The sequence below is a fragment of the Hippoglossus stenolepis genome, chromosome 6, assembly GCF_022539355.2.
Source record: "Hippoglossus stenolepis isolate QCI-W04-F060 chromosome 6, HSTE1.2, whole genome shotgun sequence".
NCBI lineage: Eukaryota > Metazoa > Chordata > Actinopteri > Pleuronectiformes > Pleuronectidae > Hippoglossus > Hippoglossus stenolepis.
The window spans coordinates 21,997,487-22,017,260 of NC_061488.1; the positions used below are offsets into that span (position 1 = coordinate 21,997,487).

At 39.5% G+C, this 19,774-nt stretch overlaps 1 protein-coding gene across 2 annotated transcripts in view; it reads left to right on the forward strand.

Moving 5' to 3' along the window:
• Positions 1–18,830, forward strand: part of chchd6a (coiled-coil-helix-coiled-coil-helix domain containing 6a) — a 97,379-nt gene extending 78,549 nt beyond the window's left edge. For both annotated transcript variants that reach the window (XM_035159782.1, XM_035159783.1), the window contains one exon: positions 18,247–18,830. In XM_035159782.1, the coding sequence (XP_035015673.1) occupies positions 18,247–18,270 (24 nt within the window). In that variant the 3' untranslated portion in view covers positions 18,271–18,830. The remainder of the gene's footprint in view (positions 1–18,246) is intronic.
• The last annotated feature ends 944 nt before the right edge of the window (positions 18,831–19,774 follow it).

A 19,774-nucleotide genomic window follows, 5' to 3' on the forward strand; every position in this document is an offset into this window, starting at 1 on the left:
TGGAGCTGGTGAAGGATATATGGAGTGAGGAAGAGTTTGGGATTAAAAAAAAAACATAGAGTTGACTGGTATACAGTGTGTCCACTCACAGATATACTGTATGTGGAGCTGCAGCAAGGCTGGGATCTGCTCAGCAGTCTAAACCTCTGAATCTTTAAATGCTGTTATTTTCCCCTTCAGCAAGGCCAACTACTGAGGCGTACACACATTCACAGGTATATATCCGGAGCCCTGCTGTGGAGTACAGACATAGCAGGCTTTGGGTCTAATACCCAGGGAGCTGCTCCTAAAGTTAAAAGCTGCCTGTCGGACTGAAGATTGAGATGCCGAAATGGAACCACAGAGAGAGAGAAGGAGGTAGAATCAGAGTCGAGCAAAAGCCAAAGCAAAAAATAAAAAAAGTTTAGAGAGTGCTGAGGGCCAGCAGGCTGACTGAGAAACTGATTTCGAAACACCTCTACCTCTGTATACCTGAAACTGTCTTGATACACTTTTCTGCTTTATGCCTTGTCATGTTAACATTTAAACATGTATATGTTTTAAGTTATTGGTTATTAGTTGCTGTCGATCTTTGTCGTTGTCATGCAAAAGATTCCGAGTGACAGATACAAACACTATAAAGTGAATGATCAGTTCTTACATGAGAGACAGAACGACATGCCACTTGCACACAAATGCACCTGAAACTGGGAACTGACTGTGTGGACGGTAACAACTTTATGGACCAGGAGGCACACAGCTGGCAGGAAAAGTTTGAATTTGACAAGACGCTTCAGTCTAGATAATTAATGGTAAAAACAGATATAACAACAAAGTAACTGTGACGGAGTCAGAGAAAATTTACTGAAATTGACAGATGAGCTATGTTTGCTGCTTCACTATATAGCAAGAACTAAAAAGAACGCGAACAAACTGTCAAATCAGAACTTGGCATCACTTTGTTTACTGCATCGACTGACCTCAGCCAAAGGTCTGACAGAGAGGTCAGTACACTGGGCAAGAGGTGGGGTACATCCTGGACAGGGCTGACATACAGAGACAGTAGGGTGTCTAGGCTCAACGTTAGATGGGGTGAGAAGTTTGGACATCTGGAGGGAGCTTGGAGTGGAGACAATGCTATCCCATGTTAAAGGGTAGGGTTTGGTCATATCATCAGGATGCCTCCTGGGCGCATACATTGGAGGTTAACCGGGCTCGCCCAACTGGGAGGGGACCCATGGGTAGACCCAGAACTCATTGAAGGGACTACATATTTCATCTGGCCTGGGAACACCTTGTTATCATATATACATACACAACTTGTTGTTCCTTTGTGGTGCTTCATGGAAGAAGTCAGGTAAATGGCAGATATCCTTGAACAGTGGTCGATATCAAGGGCGGGGTTGCTGGGTTGTTCAGTTGTTGACAGCTTTGTCATCCAGGGCTACAGGTTGGTGAGATAGCAGAAAGGATGATAAATTATCACTACTGTCCATCAGAGGCCCCTTTGCAGATTTTCTATGTGCTGTGTCAAGATGGAGCTTTCTCAGTGGCAGAATTTAGACATGTATTCCTCACATTTAACATCCAGCTGACTTTAGTTCCTTGAGGTGAAAGAGTCTTCTTATCATAACACCTTTCTTCTGCTCGGGTAGCAGTTATGAGGTACCACTACTACGGCCTAACAAAATCCAATATGACAGTCCTGCAATGAATCCCATGTGAAGCTGTTAATGTTCAGTTTTTGTTGGCAATGTGACATGTTTAGAGCTGGTGTTGTTGATGTACTGAGCTGGATTATAGTGAGAGGTGTTAGGAGAAATCTGTCCCTCTCATTTATGTTTATCCGGAGGGGCTGGACAGAACATTTGAGCGTGACAGCTCTGCAGTTAAAGCAGGGAAGCATCACATGTACCCACTGCAGGATGTTATAGCAATTTTTCCGAACACTGTTGTGATGCGAAATGGGGCAGCTTCAAAGTGCAGGAGCCTGCGTGCTGCTTCTGAGGAATACTTATTGTATGAGTACGAGTCCCTGTGGATGGCACACCAGAAAATGGGAGGAAAGAGAAAATAGTTTCATCAACTTTTGATAAGTCCATTTGGAAAGAAAACCCCTATTGACAGTACTGACACACTGATAATAAATCTCTATCTGTTGCCAATCTGAATGCACACTGACTTTTGCGAAGCCAGTGAATCACAGTGGTATAAAACCTAATATTGATTTTCTTTTTTCTTTTTTACCTTCCATCTTATTCTTGATTGAACAGGAGTCATGTTGGTACAAAGATCACAGCAGCTCAGCTACACTGCTGACAGAAAACAATATAGACAAACTTACTGAAGAAAAAAAATACAAAAAGAGGGCTAAGGACAAGTATTTGTATTGAAGAACAAAAAAAAGATTCTGTAGATACACACCATGTTGACACTCTCAGATAAGGGGGGCGGATGAGAAAGACCAATGAGAAATATATGGCAAGGCCTTGAGAAATGCAGACAATGATAAAAGCTACTGTAGAAAGGTCAAGGAGTAGGAGAACATTAAAACGAGGAGAGTGAAAAAGTAAATATTTTAAGTTAAAAAATACCCAAACAGGCTATGTTGAAAAAAAGTATTTGAACCTTGTGGTGAGGACTAATGGAACTATTATAACAGTCAAAAGGCTCATTTATGCTGCCTTCTAAAAGAGATTTGTCCATTTCAAAATTATGTTACCTTCACTGCCCACATGCTTTCATGCATGCTTTGTGTTAGCATGGTTGTGAGGCAATGCATCCATCAGCACTGACAACAACATGGTAACGGTGGAGGAGGTTGTGACAATGACCTCTTAAGAAAGACTGGCTGAGTTGGATTATAAAAGAGGGTGTGGTGATCAATACATTCATTCTTAACCAATCATACTACTGGTCTCATCACAGCTGTGTTAATCCCAGTGACGCACGACAGAGACTGCACAACAACCTGAAAAAGGCTTCTCCGAGAAAGTATATTGTCTGGATGGTGCAGCATCATGACCATGATAACACACAGCAGCTCAGATCTGCATCTCGAGGCAGATGGTGTGGGCTTTTATTGAATGAACGTGCACAATGATGATAGAAATAAATAAAACAAATTGTTGATGAAGCCTTTTTATCTGATCACATCACTCTGTCACATGTGTCTGTCGGTCACATCATACCATGAAATGTGGCACAACAGCATTGCACTGGAGGACATTTCAAGATTAAAACATGGGATAATACTGTTGCTTTAAAACAAAAGTTAGTAAGGAGGCAAGGACGCACAGGATTGATGAGCCGCTGTAATCTGACATCTTCCACTTTAACAACAGAATACCAAGTCACCCTGGACCAATCTGATGTATGTGGTGTTGTATGGGTTTACTCTGTGGCAGCCTGGTGTCATTTCCCAAAGATTTATCAAAAGGTTTAACACAGACAGCTGCGTGTAGTGGCACTGTGCTTTGACACAGCACTTTTCACATCAAATTTATCAACATGTCTTACTCTGCTGCCTTCAGATGGCTGCAGGGATTTAAAGACCTGAAAGAGAAACTTTTCATAAAGTATATAAAGCAGCTGTGACAACAGACACTGTAAGAATCACTGCAGACTGATTTACAGAGGTTACTGCTCGAAGCACAATACACGTTTATGCTGATTTAAACACCTCTACTGCTTGAAAGTGAATATTTAAAATGCTTTATTTACATTCCAGCCATCATCATGTATTTAGTTTGTTCCTGTTGATAAAAACTACCTAGTATCATCAAATGACACCAGATTGATGTTGTGTTAGAAAGACATGGTCTTGCATCTATTCTATTCTCAGCCCAAAGTCTTAGGATTCTATCTTACACGCAGAGCGAAGCAGCACCATACACAACATCTTTGATAGTGTCAGACTGTCACAGTTTTCCCATCCAGCTCCCATGTTGTTGAAATAGCTAAGAGCCCATCTTGAAGCTGTGGAAAGTGAATCCCTGATAGACCAACAAAATCTGGTCTAAAGTCTATGTTGTAGTATTTCACTGTTGTTTTAAGGACAATGGGCACAACACACATACTTTCTGCTCGTTATACACATAGATTTCCTCTGCAGAGAAGCATTCTTTATTACTATGTGACAAATCCATCTTTAAAATATCAGTCCATCATGGGGCAAATGCACCTGACTTTTAAAGGGAATGGGAGCTGATACTCTGATTGGTCTATTTCATGTTACACCCACCACCCACTCATGAATAATCAAGAAACTAAATACAAACCTTTTGAACCATGTGCTTATTGCAGCGACCATTTTTCCCACCATGAAAGTAGCAATACTGGATTTGGACGTGGCCTAAATGCACTTGCGCTAACGCTTTAGACAATGTGCTCATCCCTCCGCCCGTGCACCTTATGATTGTGTACCTTACAAGCAAAGAAATCACTGAACTGTCAGACCACGACTGAATGCCCTTATAGCGAAGTGGAGAGACATTACAAGAACATATACCAGAGTAATGAACGTAAAGAAACAAACTAGCAACTGAAATATTAAGGCGAGTAGAGGGGGAGGGGAACAGTTGAAGAACAGAGGTGGAGCCAGACGAGGGGTGATGGGGGAAGGAGCCTTTGTGAGGCAGAAAGATGGAGAAGAAAGAGTGGGACAGATAAGACAAGGCCAGATGGGGGGGAGGCGTGAGTCTAGAAGCGAGATATTTGGAGAAAAGGGCGAGGATCAGGAGGTTAAAAAAGCGAGAATGGAAATATGGGTGGCTACAGTGAGGAGAGACGTGGCAATGGAAGAAGGGATGGAGATGGACAGAGGATGAAAAGATGTAGAGAGAGAGGAAGAGGAGGCCGGCCCCTCAGCAGTCAGCACTAATGAAGAAGAATGAGGAGCCTGAGCTGCTTGCTGGACCTGCAACTGACCACACACACACACACACACACACACACACACACACACACACACACACACACACACACACACACACACACACACACACACCGAGAAAGTTTCACACATACTCTGCTTATCTGCTTCTCATTTTATGACACAAAATTTATGAAGCGAACAAGTAGTCAAACTCCATATTCACCTCATTGCTATCTATGAATAAATATAATATAATGTCTTGTAGCTTTCTTTAAATTATCTATGTTTTTAATTCTTCTGAGAGAAACTGTCTTAGATTCAAAACTCAGGCATGGAGTTTCACAGCAAGCTTCTGAAATAGTGTAGCCTGCTTTACACTTCATTTTTCTCTATCCATTTTCCAAATCAAGAACTTCTCTCCAAAGGTGATGTACCATTGTGCAGAAAGCACTTTTTTATCTTTTGACACGATCCTATGACTCTGTGCTCCAACCACTCTGAGTTTGTGCCCACCAGAGAAAACAGGAATAAAATTTAGAGGAAAAATAATATATTAATCAATTATTCAGAAGTTGTCGTTGATGCTTTGTGCAGGTGCAGAACTGCTTTAAAAAGGTGACATGCATTTGGAGCACATTTTTGTCATATTCTTGTTACTCTTTGCTTCGAGTTAAAGGGCTGTTTGTGCCTCATTAGCTGTGACTGCCTACAGACAAGGGAAAAAAAATCCTTAAAGGAATCCTTGAACTCTTTTTTCCGCCCCAGCTTACAGCTTTGAACTAAAGTTGATAAAGACTCGCCAGAACACGGTATTATAATCAGGGCTGTGATGAATGTCTGTCGACCAAAACTTTTATTTTGTATCTCTTTCTTATAACTGAAGTTGCAGCTTACCAATGAAGTTGTTTGTTTGTCATTAACTGTTATGTCTGTGTTGCTTTTTATAAGTGTTTATAAAATTAATGCTGTGGTGTAGCGTGGTACTTTTTATTACTGTACATTTTGTAATTACTTACAAAGTCTGGCATTCTCTGGTCATACACTTCCTGAAGCACGCACAGGCAGTAGTAGTTGTAGGCAGTTGTCGGCGTACTGTAGAGCGGTGTGGTGATCCCAGGATGGAAAGGCAGCTTTTCTGGAGCTTTGACATAAGTACGAAACAGAACAGTGGTAATGACTGCAGGGGTGTCGCCGTGGATCAGAGGTTAAGACTCTGACTATAAACACCAATGTCCCTTTAAGATCCAGTTGGGAACTTGTATCTTTTCTGCTTGTTTCCTGCCAGCTCTACACTACTGTTATCATATAAATGAAAAAAACAAGGAAATTAAAAGGGAAACAATGAATGTGGTAGGGATTTCTTTAAAAAGAAAAGACTACTAATGTTCAATTTGTTGAAATTAGTTTGAATCCTTAATTAATCGCTTAATTCTAAAATATGCCAGCAATTTCACATTTATTCTGTATTTTTCTTTGTAGAATCCAAAATGCTTCCCCACATTGCTCATCAAACGATTTCGTGTCGTTGTTATGTGTCTGAGTTTTAATAAAAGGGAACAGTTACCAGCAGGACAATTGTTAGATCATTTTTCCAACACTCTTGCTTTTAAACACTCTGAATTTCAAATTAAATCGTTACAGTTTGAAAATGTATTTAATTTAGAATTGTAATTTGATAGTGACAGCCTTAGGCTGTAGATGTTTTGACATGCATCACACGCTGCCGGATGTCCTTCAGACTCACCAGTCCTTCACTCTGGGCATGTACCAACAAGTTGTCAATTATTCTCTCAATTATTCACCATACAACAATCCTACAAACTTTTCAGGCACTGGAGATGTTCATATTCTTCTCCATCTGTAACACAGCAATGACCCCAAACATACACACAAACATCAGCAGCTTTCAGACATGGACCCCGGAAAATCCACACAATTAGATCTGGACTCCTTAAAGTTTTCCTTGTCACACATTCAATTATAGTCGATTAATCTGTTGCTTATTTTTTGGATTAATCGATTATTCATTGGATAAAAAGGCAATATCTTCTGATACAATGCTGTTTATATGTATTACAGACATCTGCAACTTAATTATGATGATAATTCCTGATTCAGATATCTACAATTTAATTCTGATTAGTCATAATCCAAGTTCAAGGTGTCTTGAATTCACTTTAGTTCAAGATGTCTTAAATTAAGTATCAACTAGTTGAGTATGATGTTGTAGATGTAAGTTAAACTTGAATTATGACTAGTCAGAGTTAGATTTTAGTTATCTGAAACTGGAATTAAAGGTTCTGATATAATATAATATATAATAATTAAACATAATTGTAGATATCTATAATGAGAAACCACACACACATGAATGACAGAAAATGTCCGCGGCAACTGACTCGTTTTTTCACATACAGCCCCTCCAGATAATTTCAGGGGATTAACTGAAGTTCAGTGCATGTCTGAAAGCAACTAAAGAGTCATAATCAACTGTGAGTTCTTTAACAAATGATCTGGCCCCCAAAGAACCCTGCACACTCCACAGCAGGATGGTTCAGTTGACCTTAAACAATCGTGTGACAGTCTACTCGTGCTGACAGATGTTCGACATGGATTCTTTATGCTTTTAGTTTGGAGCAGTTGCCACAGAAGCTCTGCACAGATGATACAGTAGTGTGAGTGTTGAGCATGATAATATTTAGCTTTCCAATTCCAATCGAGTCAGAGCTGTTGTGATTTATTTCAAGCATGGTTGATTTTTACACGTGTGGACGCAAAACATAATGAAGGCCGCTGGTAACTGGTTTAGTACAAGACAAGGTAAAAGAGTAAGAGACCAAAAAAAACACAAGCAAACTACTCAGTGTTTAATTTATTACATTCAGTAATATGATCATTCATTGGTACTGGTTGTTTTATGGTGTTTGAGAAAGCTGATGGATCTGGTGGACAAGAGGAGTTTTCTGTTTGTTGTTTCGCGTTACATTCATGACTTTTGCTGCTACGGATTTGTACAAGCAATCAAATAGTAGTCATTTGACCTCTGACTAGTGTTTTATAAAACCTTTTTTAGAGAATGTGGCTAATTGCATTTTAGCTGCATAAATTTGGGTGCCAATACTTTTTTGAGGAATCGAGGGATGGTGTCTTGAACACTCATTAGTGTCAGTGTACTGACGTGTGCAGACATGTCCTCTATACCATCTATGATTTAAACAGACAATATCAGATCCTTAATGGGACAGAACGCTGGTCTGAGATGTACGGAGAAATATCTCTTCCACTTTGGTATTGTTCTGATTGTTGTCTAAGTTTAGCTTTAACTAGTCAGGCACTGCTTGCCTTGCTTGCTCTGCTGTAAAATGTAGGCGTTGTTTCTCTGCTCAGGCTAAATGGGACAGAGAACATGTGACCATATGTTGAGCAGCTCCTCGTCCCTGTGTATGGTTACCTGATTACATTAACACATACATAGTAGCACACAATTACTCAAGTATATTTACATCAGAGTAGAAAACTTGAATGCTTGTCAGTTTCTTTTTTTCTTTTTTATCTATCTTTAATGAAATCCTGCTTCATCTGTCAGTTGTGCTTTTCTTTGCCTGCTTTCTTTACACCGAAACCTTTCATCTAGCTTCTGCGTCCGTCCGTATTTCTTTATTTCTCTTTCTCTCCGTGTCCACTCCACTATTTTGTCTCCCTTGTTATAGTCCACCTTGCCTCCTCTCTGTTTCCTTTCTTTTCTTTTTCTGAGCTGCTTCCTCCATTTCTCTCCCCCTGCTCTGCAGTCGACTTATTGATTTCATTTTCATACTGTTGGCAGTTGTTCCCTCCGTCATAAACCATCAGGTTTGCCTCCTTTCAAGCCCGCATTGATCATTGTACAGCTGATCACAACCAATCACCCCTGAGCATCATTATCTGCTCTTACTCGTTCTCTTTTGTTGTCCGTCTGTCTTGTGTTGTGTACTCTGTGGGTTTTATTTTTGTATCTTGCTTTTCAGAGCTCCAGTGAAATGGCAGGCCTGTACTTGCAGGTGTTTATGTAGTGAATTAGGCTTCGGAATTAGAAAATTACTCACTCAGAAGGAAGGCTCAGGAATTTTTAAGAAAACAGCATTGCAAAACTTTGATAAGAAATTATCAGAAGCATACTTTTGTTGTTGCAAATATACAACATTTTGAATGTGTTTGTGAGTGAGTGCATAGCCAGTCAGTGCTGTGTAAAACATTTCAAACAGATGTGTAGTTGAATATGAACATCGTTATAATAATCTAGAATTAGAGTCCAACCAAAAATGAAATAGCTTTTTTGCTACAGCTTACATGTCTGCTCTGTGAATCACATGTCCTGCTGTGTTCTCATTGTAGGAAATAATTACAGAGCGAGGGTGGTGAAAGCGTAGCATATGAAATAGAAAAGATAAAACAACAACAACAGAATGAGGGGGGAAAAAATATTAAATGAGTAAGGATTTAAAAAAAGAAACAATTGAAAATAATAGATGATACAAGAATGAATGAGTATAGAACTGTTATTGTTTTTATGTGTACATTAAGTGTGGTAATGTAAAGGGCAATGTGCAGGCATGTCAATAACAGAGTAAATACTAAACAAAGCTTTCGTTATTCTAAATTCATTATTATTATAAAAAAACTGAATAAATCCAATTAAACTTTCAATAAAGAATAAAAGTAATTAAACATGACACAATAAACAGTATGTATCAAGAGCAAGTATGTTGTGGCTTTGAAAAAAGAAGCCTGATGACATGTTTACTTGGGTTTGAGACTTTCTTTAAAAAAGTGATTGTAGGAAGCAGGAAGTTTTCATGAAAGACACTATTGCATTGTGTTATGTGAACTGTAGGATCCATTGTTTTGACATTGGCACCCAAACAAGAGACTCTTGTTTGTGAGTTCACCAATTTAATGGAGTTGTAATGGCTTGAATACCCTTTTAAGCAATGGTAGAAAGCCTTTAGGTCATAACACAACAGCCATGCCACATGTATCACTGCATCCTTTTCACACACGCAAGCTAGTTCAGGTACACAGGAGCACATGTGATGAAGTTGCTGTTGTTAAATAGGACCTAGTTTATCTTGTTGTGTCAATGTGTGTCAGCATGTGGACTGAAACTCTGTGCTGACCTCTGGTTTGCATACAACACTCTTTTTACAGTGTGGCTGCTGTTCTACTCAACATGCTGTGTTGCACGTGGGACTTTTTGATTTTTTTTTTACTTTTTATTTTTCTCTGAGAGTTGCAACACTTGCTGGGTTTCTATCTGCCACCTCTCTTTCTCCCCCCCCCCTCCTGTTGTCCCATTTCTCCGTCTTTTGTTGCTCTGCAGCGAGCAATCGAACGTCACATCAAGCCAAATCTAGAGCCTCTGTTTCCTCTTTCATCTGCCTCGAGTTTCCCCGGTGGCCCTCAGATGCCTCAAAGCTTTTGAACTGGGGGAAGGGGTCGGGGAGCGTGGGGACCTGGAGCGAGGGGGGGTAGAGTTGAGGGTACGCACAACTGCCTTCTGAGGGAGGTATTTACACCAGCTTTTGTCCCCCTTGCTAGCTGTACCCTGACCTTTCGGCATGCCACCGTGCTGGTCTGCTCGTGCCACCAGACCCCCCGCCTTCTTCTTTTCTTTCTGCATTCACTGATGGGGGTCTCAATCATAATTCAACATCATACTGTGTTATGTTCCACGGAAAGAGACCTCGACTGCATAAGCATTAGACATGCTTACATACTGGGAGAATTTCACACCAGTATTCTGGACAGAATTTCATCACCGTCTTTCGCACACACTTAAGAGGAGCTTTTGTGGAAGAAAGAACCCCAGCTGCGATAAGTGAGGACAACAGCGGGGCTTTTAGGTGGCTTTTGTCACCTCGAAGCAGCCTCAACATTATCGGAACAGTCCACTTTGTACCAGCCTCTCTTTTGTGTCCCACTGTCACTCAATCCATCTGTCTCCCCACCTTCTCTTTCTCTTTTTCAGTTGACGCCTGCCTTGCTTTTGTGATTGTTGTTCAATTCACACCCTGTACTTCCAAAGGAGATCGATGTTTTTCTTCCTCTGGCCTTTTTGTAAATAAATAAATACCGTTGCATTATTGTTTGCTCCCAGTGCTATGTCGACAAGTTCACTTTAATGTGAAACTCTGAAAATTGCTTTTTTTTGTAGTTGTACTGCAGGTTTTTACAATGATTTGTCTGGCAAATGTACAGAAGGCAGCATATATTGATGTTGCACCAGAACGATGACTAATGAACTTGTCACTTGTGCTGTTTTGTTGTCCGGTAAAAATCTTTGCCAGTGCTTCCAGTTGATGTAACTCAAAGTTTCACCTTACAATTAGCCTGAGGGTTGGCTATATCTTTTTAAACCATCTTCACCTTTGGGCACTAAATACGGCAGTAGGGTGAGTTAGTACACTTCTTCTCAGTGCTTTTAGCAGCAAGGGACACTTGTGTCTATCAAAAGATTTCTGTTCTCAAGGAAGGGTGAAACCTGTGGTAACCCTATCAAGACTTAGAGGCTCCAGTACATCCATGCTTTAGTTAAATGCTAACAGTCTTATCGTTAGCATGCCAAAGTTAAGCAGGAATAATCTATCATTCACCACACAGTTCACCACAGTTCACCCAAAAATGGAAATGCCCTCATTATCTAGTCACCACTATGCCGATAGAGGGGTGGGTGAGTCCACAAAACACTTTTGGAGTTTCAGGGGTAAACAGTGTTGCAGCCAAATCCAATACATTTGAAGGAAAGAAGACAGACAAAAAAAACAACAAAGAAAACATAAAATGCCTCCGTACTGCTCCTGTGGTATCAAAAGTGTTTGTAAGCACCGACATTCAAATTCAACTCGAAACCATAGAAACTCCAAAAGTGTTTTCTGAATTTTCATTTTTCAATGAACTATCCCTTTAAATTAGGGGATTAGCAATGTCACCAGGATACGTATTCTGACCACCATGGAGACTGTATCTCTATACAACTCATGAATATTAGTATTAACGTAGTTCTTGCTTGTTTAATTTCATTGTAAATAAATTTGGTTTTTGCACTGATTTTATGAAAAATTTGAGATTAATTGATGGTGGAAATATACTTTAGTTGCACTCGTAGCTCATGTATGTTTGATAGAAGTGGTGGACAGCTGGTTATCACGATAACCTGAAGTCAAGTCTGTTAGTGGAGACAATCTTTGGGGAACATGTTCTCATCCACATCCCCCTCCATCTCCATCCCACAGTAGTGGAGTGTTCAGGCGAATCAACCGCAGAGCCTTATTCTATCACCAGGGAGCTCCAATTGCCTGCCAGTCATCAGATAAAATGGATTTCCAATCTAGTCAAGGCTTGGTCAGGTAAAATGGAGGACAGGCAGACTTCTGCTGCTCGTCTACCTTTCCTGACTTTCTGCTTGTTGTTTGTTTCTCTCTCTTTCTCCTACTATTTTTGGTCCCTGTCTCCACTCCCATCCCGCTGTCTCTGATCTACTGGCTAGAGCCACATGAAATGAAAATAGGCTCATTGTAAAAGCCCAGGGACCAAACATACTATCTGGGAGGCAGTGTGATGTAACCACAGCACGTCTTCTTAGTCTGCTTTAACTCAGGATGGATCTTCAATTAGAGCAACAGGTGGGAAATCCATTAGTTTGTTAGTGGGTGAGTTGTGAAGTGTTACCAGTTTTCTCTAATACAGTACAAGTGCACAGATACGATTTAAGAGCGGTTCTGTGTACTAATTACACAGAACTGATTATTTTTTCTGGGGTCCAGTTGGTCAGTAGGTTGATTAAACATAAATTGTTTAGGTTGTTTATCAAGCAAACATTTGAAATAAACTTCCTGCATCTCACACATGAGGACCTGCTGCTTTTCTCCATTTTTTGGTAGAATTGATCAGATGAAAATATTATGAACCGATCAACTGAGTGTTGAGTTCTTACTCATTTCTAGTTGATAGAAATGGAGGAGAGCTGATTGTCTAGGTTGCCTTGAAATAACGTTGTAGGTTGAAACAATCTTTGCGTTATGTGTTCTCATCCACATCTCTTTCCATTTCCATCATTTTACCCTCTTCCTTTACAATTGCTTTTGAATCTCTGCAACAAAGAGAGTGAACACGTGGATTACCCACAATTGTAAAACTTTGGTCATGTATGAAGCAAACTTATTAGTACTTGATAAAGGGTACCTTTAAGGTTCTCTTTTTCTGTATGAACACATGATTATTACCTGACCGGGTCTTTAAAATATATATCTGATGCTCGTCCAGATTTTTCTTGCTGTCAACAAATACCAAACAATAAACGAATCCCACTAACTAAATATTGTCTGTTTCCAAAGCCTGATAAATCGTATTCCTCTGTGTCGTAGATCTCCATTGTTGTCATAGTTGCACTGTAGCCCTGTGTGACTAGTTCTTTCATGACCATGATCTATAAGTCAGTACAGTGACAACATGTCCTACTGTCATAAATACTAAATTAACTAAATTAAAGGACCAAATTGTAGATTGACCCAGAGATGGAAATACAAACATTTAAATATACTTATACTTATGCACAGTTTTCTCTGTTTAGGTTACCCTTGCTTATAAACTACAGTGTCCAGTTGTTTCTGAAACTATTACGACTATAGTTTTGTTTTTTTAAATATGAAGCAATATATGTGTTACTGCTGAATTAAGTCTTTATTAGGAACCAATTGGCTTTTGGCTGAGCAAAGGGACAGGGAAATGCACTAAATTGGTGGTTTTGTTTTTTCATTACATTTATTGACAGTAAGAAAAATATAGAATAACTCCAGCCTCATCCTTATACAGGACCAATTCATTCCCAGTTCAAATGCAATTATACCAATGCAACATATACGTAGCAATAGCCTAGCAAAATTTGTAATCCTCATTTTTGCTTTGTGATTACAAGGTCAATAACAGGTAATGTTGATGATCGGAACACAAGGTGCATTTAGTTGCTATTCTGGAGTTTTGCTCATATCAGAAAAATGTTCTTAAGCAGGTGATGTTTTCCCAGTTGTCATGGAGATTAGTTCAAACAGCGCTTTAAGTCCTTGCCGATACCTTGCTGTGGAAATTACATACTATCACATTTACTGCAAAGATTATTTTTACATTGAAGAGGAAGTTTATTTTGTATGTAATTAAAGTCTGTCAGTGATAATTATAAATTAAGGTGAAAAATCAAACTCTTCTTTTTCCTTTTTTATAATACTTATAATACTTCACTATTTTGAAGGAAATATATCTTTATAGAATAGCATCAGAATCCTGTAAATTACCTCGTAAGTCGACCCTCCAAGGCAAAGGTTACCCACACATGGATGTAGGTTCTCAGCTATATGAGAGATACTGATTTTACCTGATGAAATGTGCGAGTACAGGTCAGAGGTCACCACCTCCTGTCCTTCAATGTGTCTGTGTAGGCATGAGAGGCATGCTGTCCATTCTTTCCACCTTGCTTTGAGCGCTCTAGAGCATTCTCACTTCTAGACTTAGAGTTTAGTCGTAGAGAAGAAAGGAAAGAAGTTGAAATGAGGAATGGAGATCTTGAAAAATTGTAAGACAGAAGAGTGGATTAGAGAAGAAAAGAACAGATGATATAGTGGAGCAGATAGGAGAAGAGAATGTGAGAGTGGGAGAGGAAACCATGGGATGAGATGAGAGGACAGGAGCAGGGAGCCATATTGATCACCCTGCTCTGTGAGTCTCTCAGTGGTTTTAATGGTTTGAGTTTCACAGCTGGACTGAACTCTGCAGTGCCTAGAGCCGATAACATGCTCTCTAGGTACACACACACACACACACAAACACACACTTCCAAGCACATACAGCACATACACAGTCTACGCTAGCTGGATGTGGGTCAATGTTCCCAAGCTTTCTGTCAGTTTAGCTCATTGCATCGTTCCACATGGACTGCAGGAGCTGTACTGCAGATTCAGTGGAAGCAGTGGTCATCTGAAACAACCCTCCACCCTGCTCCTGTCCAGCCTCTGAAGCCAAGCACGGCTGAGTCTGATTGATTTCTGACTGTGGATTTATGATTTTATGACCATATAAATGCTCATTTGATTTAACATGAGCACAGCGTTGAGGGAACTGTCAACATCATCAAGTAAAAAAAAAATATTGTATTGATCTTTATTCCTAAGCATTTACTGTGGTCACACTTCAACTCCACTTGATAAAAACTAGGAGTGATAAAATGTTGATATTTGTTAAGTTAAGGTCGAGCAGCTCCGACTGCAGCATCTGGAGATGCTGTTGATAAAGCTCTTATCTTACTGGAGTAGTGAGGTAAACAGAGTCACTGTCAATCAAAAGAAAGAAAAGTGCAGTTTGTTCAATGTTGAGTTCAAATTCAGGTTTTTGAACACAAACCACAAACAAAATCAGATGTTGATTGATTGATTATTGCTCTATTTTCATCTCTGATAATGTGTTTCTAGTTAGGTAGGCCAACATTTATATCAGTTCATATATTTTAACTATAATGGCAGTGTAGCTCAATGGTTGGTGGTATTTATAGGTGAGGCAGTCGATCAATAATGTTGATCCAGATTAGAACATGGCTGGTGATTCCTCCAACTTTTTTGGGGCAAACATGAGGTTGACATTTGTAGTTTTATCTAAAAATCCTGAAGAAGCACTGGATAAATTGCTATGAATTTTGATGCAGAAACCCGGTAGGATGAATTGTAGTAGCTTTGGTGATCATCAAGGACCATCATTAGCTCAAATATAATTTTGTCCAATACTACTAAAATACTAATTATCAATAGTTTGTTTGCATAACTAATATGCTTAGCATAATAAACGTTACCTGATAGACATCAGCTTATAAAGATTGGCATTGTGAGCATGTTGGTCATGCTATTCAATATAAACATTAACTCAAAGCACCATTTTGCTTCAGTGCAGCCGTACAGGGCAGCTAGCATAGCTGTAGATTTCTGATCTGCAGCCTTAATCAATCTAGTTAATTGATACAGCTCATATCTCTTGATCATTTTGTGGTGTGTACACTCTGTGTGTGTTGATTTTTATATATGTGCAGAATATGGGTTCATTCACCCCATCTGAGCAAATGTACTGCTTTTCAGAAACAATCCATTTTCCTCCACAAAACGTACCATCCCAACTTGTGTGACTTTAATATATCCAGTGGAATAATAATCATACTCTTCTTAAAGGCTCACAGATTATATGCATGATCCTCCCCTTAAAGAAATAGTGGAACATTTTGCAAACACTCACGATACACAATGATACACAAACTGTGACTTCAGCCTGGAACTGTTTTTGTATAATTAATACACTTTAAATGCATATATCCAAGAGTTGTATGCATTACATCTGCAACCGTACAAAATCCTCATTATATCTGATCTGCTGTTTACTGTGATTCTGTGTGGGAGATGCAGTAGTCAGGGTCAAGCCTTCCTTGTAATCAGCATCCGATCGAGGCCAGGAGCCACCTTGTTGGATATTATCTCCCTCAACAAGCATATGTTATAACTAATAAGGATTCAAAGACTTTATTGACCTCCACAAGGCCAGTCATTTACCATTTAACGCCCATGAGCATCTTATTGGTGCTCTGTTACTCAATATGTTCTGTTGAGACAATCTCACTAACAGGGCTGTGTATCACTAAACATTATTGATCACTTTGAAATCAGGTCTGCAAGATGCCAAAGCTCTATTCATATTTATCACCTTGGATTCATAGGTTCTGTGTGTCTCTGGATCGTCTCGCCAGGATTTCAAGGTGTTAATTGATGATTGCCATTTCATGGGAGAGAACACAACCTTAGTGAAGTCCTCTTGGTGTTATACTGTAACTGGGGAATAATGGTATCAGGGTTTCAAGGACCCCATTGATCTGTTGTTTAAGGATGGAGGTTGCTCTCCTGTAATTGATCTGTTTCCATATAGGAGTTAGGTAGACCTGATGGACTACAGCTCTAATGGAGGTCACTGAGTCTCCCTTAGAGGAGCAGAATGCTAAGGTGTGCTGTGATTGTATATGAGCATTTACCTGAATCTGAAGTGGGTTATAGGTAGTACGTCTGCATAAGGGTGGGTTCTAAGTATCACTATATCCCATGTATTTCAAAAAGTCTGTCGCCAAGATGAAATGATGGACAGAAGGTTCTCCACTGAACCTTTTAAAGAGGGTTGCATTAAAGGTTCTCAAAGGATCTCTTGGCTAAGAGTTCTACTTTAAGCGCTCAGTCGCATCCTCCCAACAAGATTCATTGAAGCACTTAAAAGATTTTGAATTGGGACAAACAGAGTTTTAAATGGTTCTATTGTTACTGATGTTTCTGTTATGATGAAGAAATGTTTGACTGTTCTTTAAAGCAGAACCTGACAAATCTACCAGTACAAGAGAATTGCTTATGGTAATTTGAAAAAATACTATTATTTGAATGCTTTGGCTGTGAAATGTAAATTTCAGTAATAGAGATATTGGTTTTCTTACAAGTATGAAGACCTGTCATATGGTTCACGTGAAATTAGTCTGCTGTTATTCAGATCCAAGTTTTTCACTAATGGATAGCTTATTTCATTACTTTAAATCAAGTCTAAATAACTTCAACAACTTAACTCTCCTCTATCTTAGGAACCACTGCATCTGTGGGGCATGCACAGATTTGAAAAGAGTATAATTGGTTGGGTTTGATGCTGCTGTTAATATATTTCACCTCATTACACCACGTTCCCAACTTTGCTGCTCTTAAATGATACACTTGGCAGCACAGCTAATGAAGCCACCTTTAGGATGAAGGGTAAACTCGTCAGCTGCCATTAGCAGAGCGTTCAGCTATAAAAGAGGCTCTGCAATTAGAGGTTTATTGTAAAGAGATTTTATGAAATGTAGCGCAAAAGGCCAAATTAACATTCCATGCCCAAATTTTGTGTGCGTTAAAGATTAAAGGTTAGTTATTTAGTAGGTCACAAAGAAAAATCTCGTAAAATTTACACAGCCGACGCTAAAATGAGACTTCATCAGCAATAAGACGCAACAGACAGAATAACCAAGAGGGAAATTCTCTTCTTGTTGTCTTCCATGTGGAGCTACAGTTTGGTGCGATATAAAAAAACTCTGGGGTTGCAGGGCTGAGTAACAGTGGTCAACAAGTTCACCTCTCTCCATTACTGAGATAATCCCTACTATTACCAGGTATGACCTTTGCGTTGTGATCAGTTAACGGTGGAAAAGTGTGAAAAAACTATGGAAGGTCCTTGCACCTAAGAGCATCTCAAAGGTCATTCCTGGTGGGAAATGAGTTCAAATGTTCTAATCATCACTTGTTTTTCTCTCTTTTTTTGTCTCTTAGAACCTGCAGGTCAACCACGGATGAAGAGTGGGAGGAAAAGGGTAAAACAGACAAAGGCTTTTACTTTGGCACTAAGAGCAGAAATGGTTGCACTCCTGTTTTGACTTTTGAGAGAGTTGATTTGCTGTTGGCATGCCTTGTTTTGAATATTTTCATATTATGCTATTTATCTGCGGTATAATCCGCTGACATTGCTCCACTAATCTGCACTGCTACATTTTACAGGGAAACGTTTGAAAGAGTGTGTGTATTCGGTTCATGGTCTGAGTCAGAGAGGTGTTCAGATACAGTCAGGGTCACTCCTCCGTCAGCTGAATAGAGTTAGGTTCACGTCCAAACCTCTGCTGCTTTTTGTACTCGAGAACGCAGTAAAGCATTCAGGCTGGAGCTGAATCGGGCACTTGGGGATCGTCCTTGCTCTGATCTCAGACTCAAAGAACTGATTGAGTTGATTTGCTTTCAAGTTTTTGAGTTTGTTTAATGTTTTTTACCACATAGGAACAAGCTCAGGTGCTCCTGGCCATGACTTTAATTCATCAGACCTGTGATGTAATATATGATTTTATTAAACTATTCATACCTGGTCTCATTTGTGGCTGTACTTTGTTTTATTCAACTCACACTTAGTTTATATGTACATGTTAAATTCCGATTTAATGCTCTGCACATTTGATTTCAACTAAGTGATTGATCGATTCCTCAGAAGTCAGACCTCAACTCAAACTCAATCTTAATGTGAAAAGGTGGCAATGGAAACCATACTGCAACTGTTGGCTTTAAAAATGTTCTGGAAATACATGAAAAAATGAACTAGAATAGCACTGAGTAGAGCACATATCTCAGACAAGGCCCAATAGTTCCCTTAAATTCAAGCAAGCTGCACAAAATGTATCACACTCATTGATATCAGTCTGCTTCTTATGCCTGGTTAGTTTCATCAAGATCCATGAATTATTCCCTGGTAATCAGTGAAAATATGAAAATAAGGCCCTAATTTGCAATAAAAAATGTAAGTGATTTATTCTTGGCCCATGTCCCATCCTTTTACCGTTTAGAAGTTTTTACATATTCCAATTCAATTATAGAGCACATTACAACATACATTATCTTGAGAGAAATTCCATAGTGAGGTGGAGACCTCACAGTATTATAGAGAAACCTGACAATTCCCACAATGAGCAAGCACTCTGCAACTGGAGAGGAAAAACAAAACCTTGAAACCAGGAGAAACCCGTGTGAGCGTCCCTCTGCCTCGACAGGTTGTCTGTGAGTTTGTTAACAAACAAACTAAAACATAACCTCCTTGGCGTAGCTGATGAACCTTTTACTGCTGTTAGGATAAGTGACTTAAAGAGGGACTACACAAACAATCTGAAACAGACTGATGAAAGGTAAGTTGCTGATGATGGCGACCCCTTAATACAGAAGTGTAACTTAACTTGTAGAGCATCTTGTATCAAACACCTTTTTACAACAACATTCGCACACGTATACATTGAACAGGTGAACTTTCTATAAAAAGGGGTTT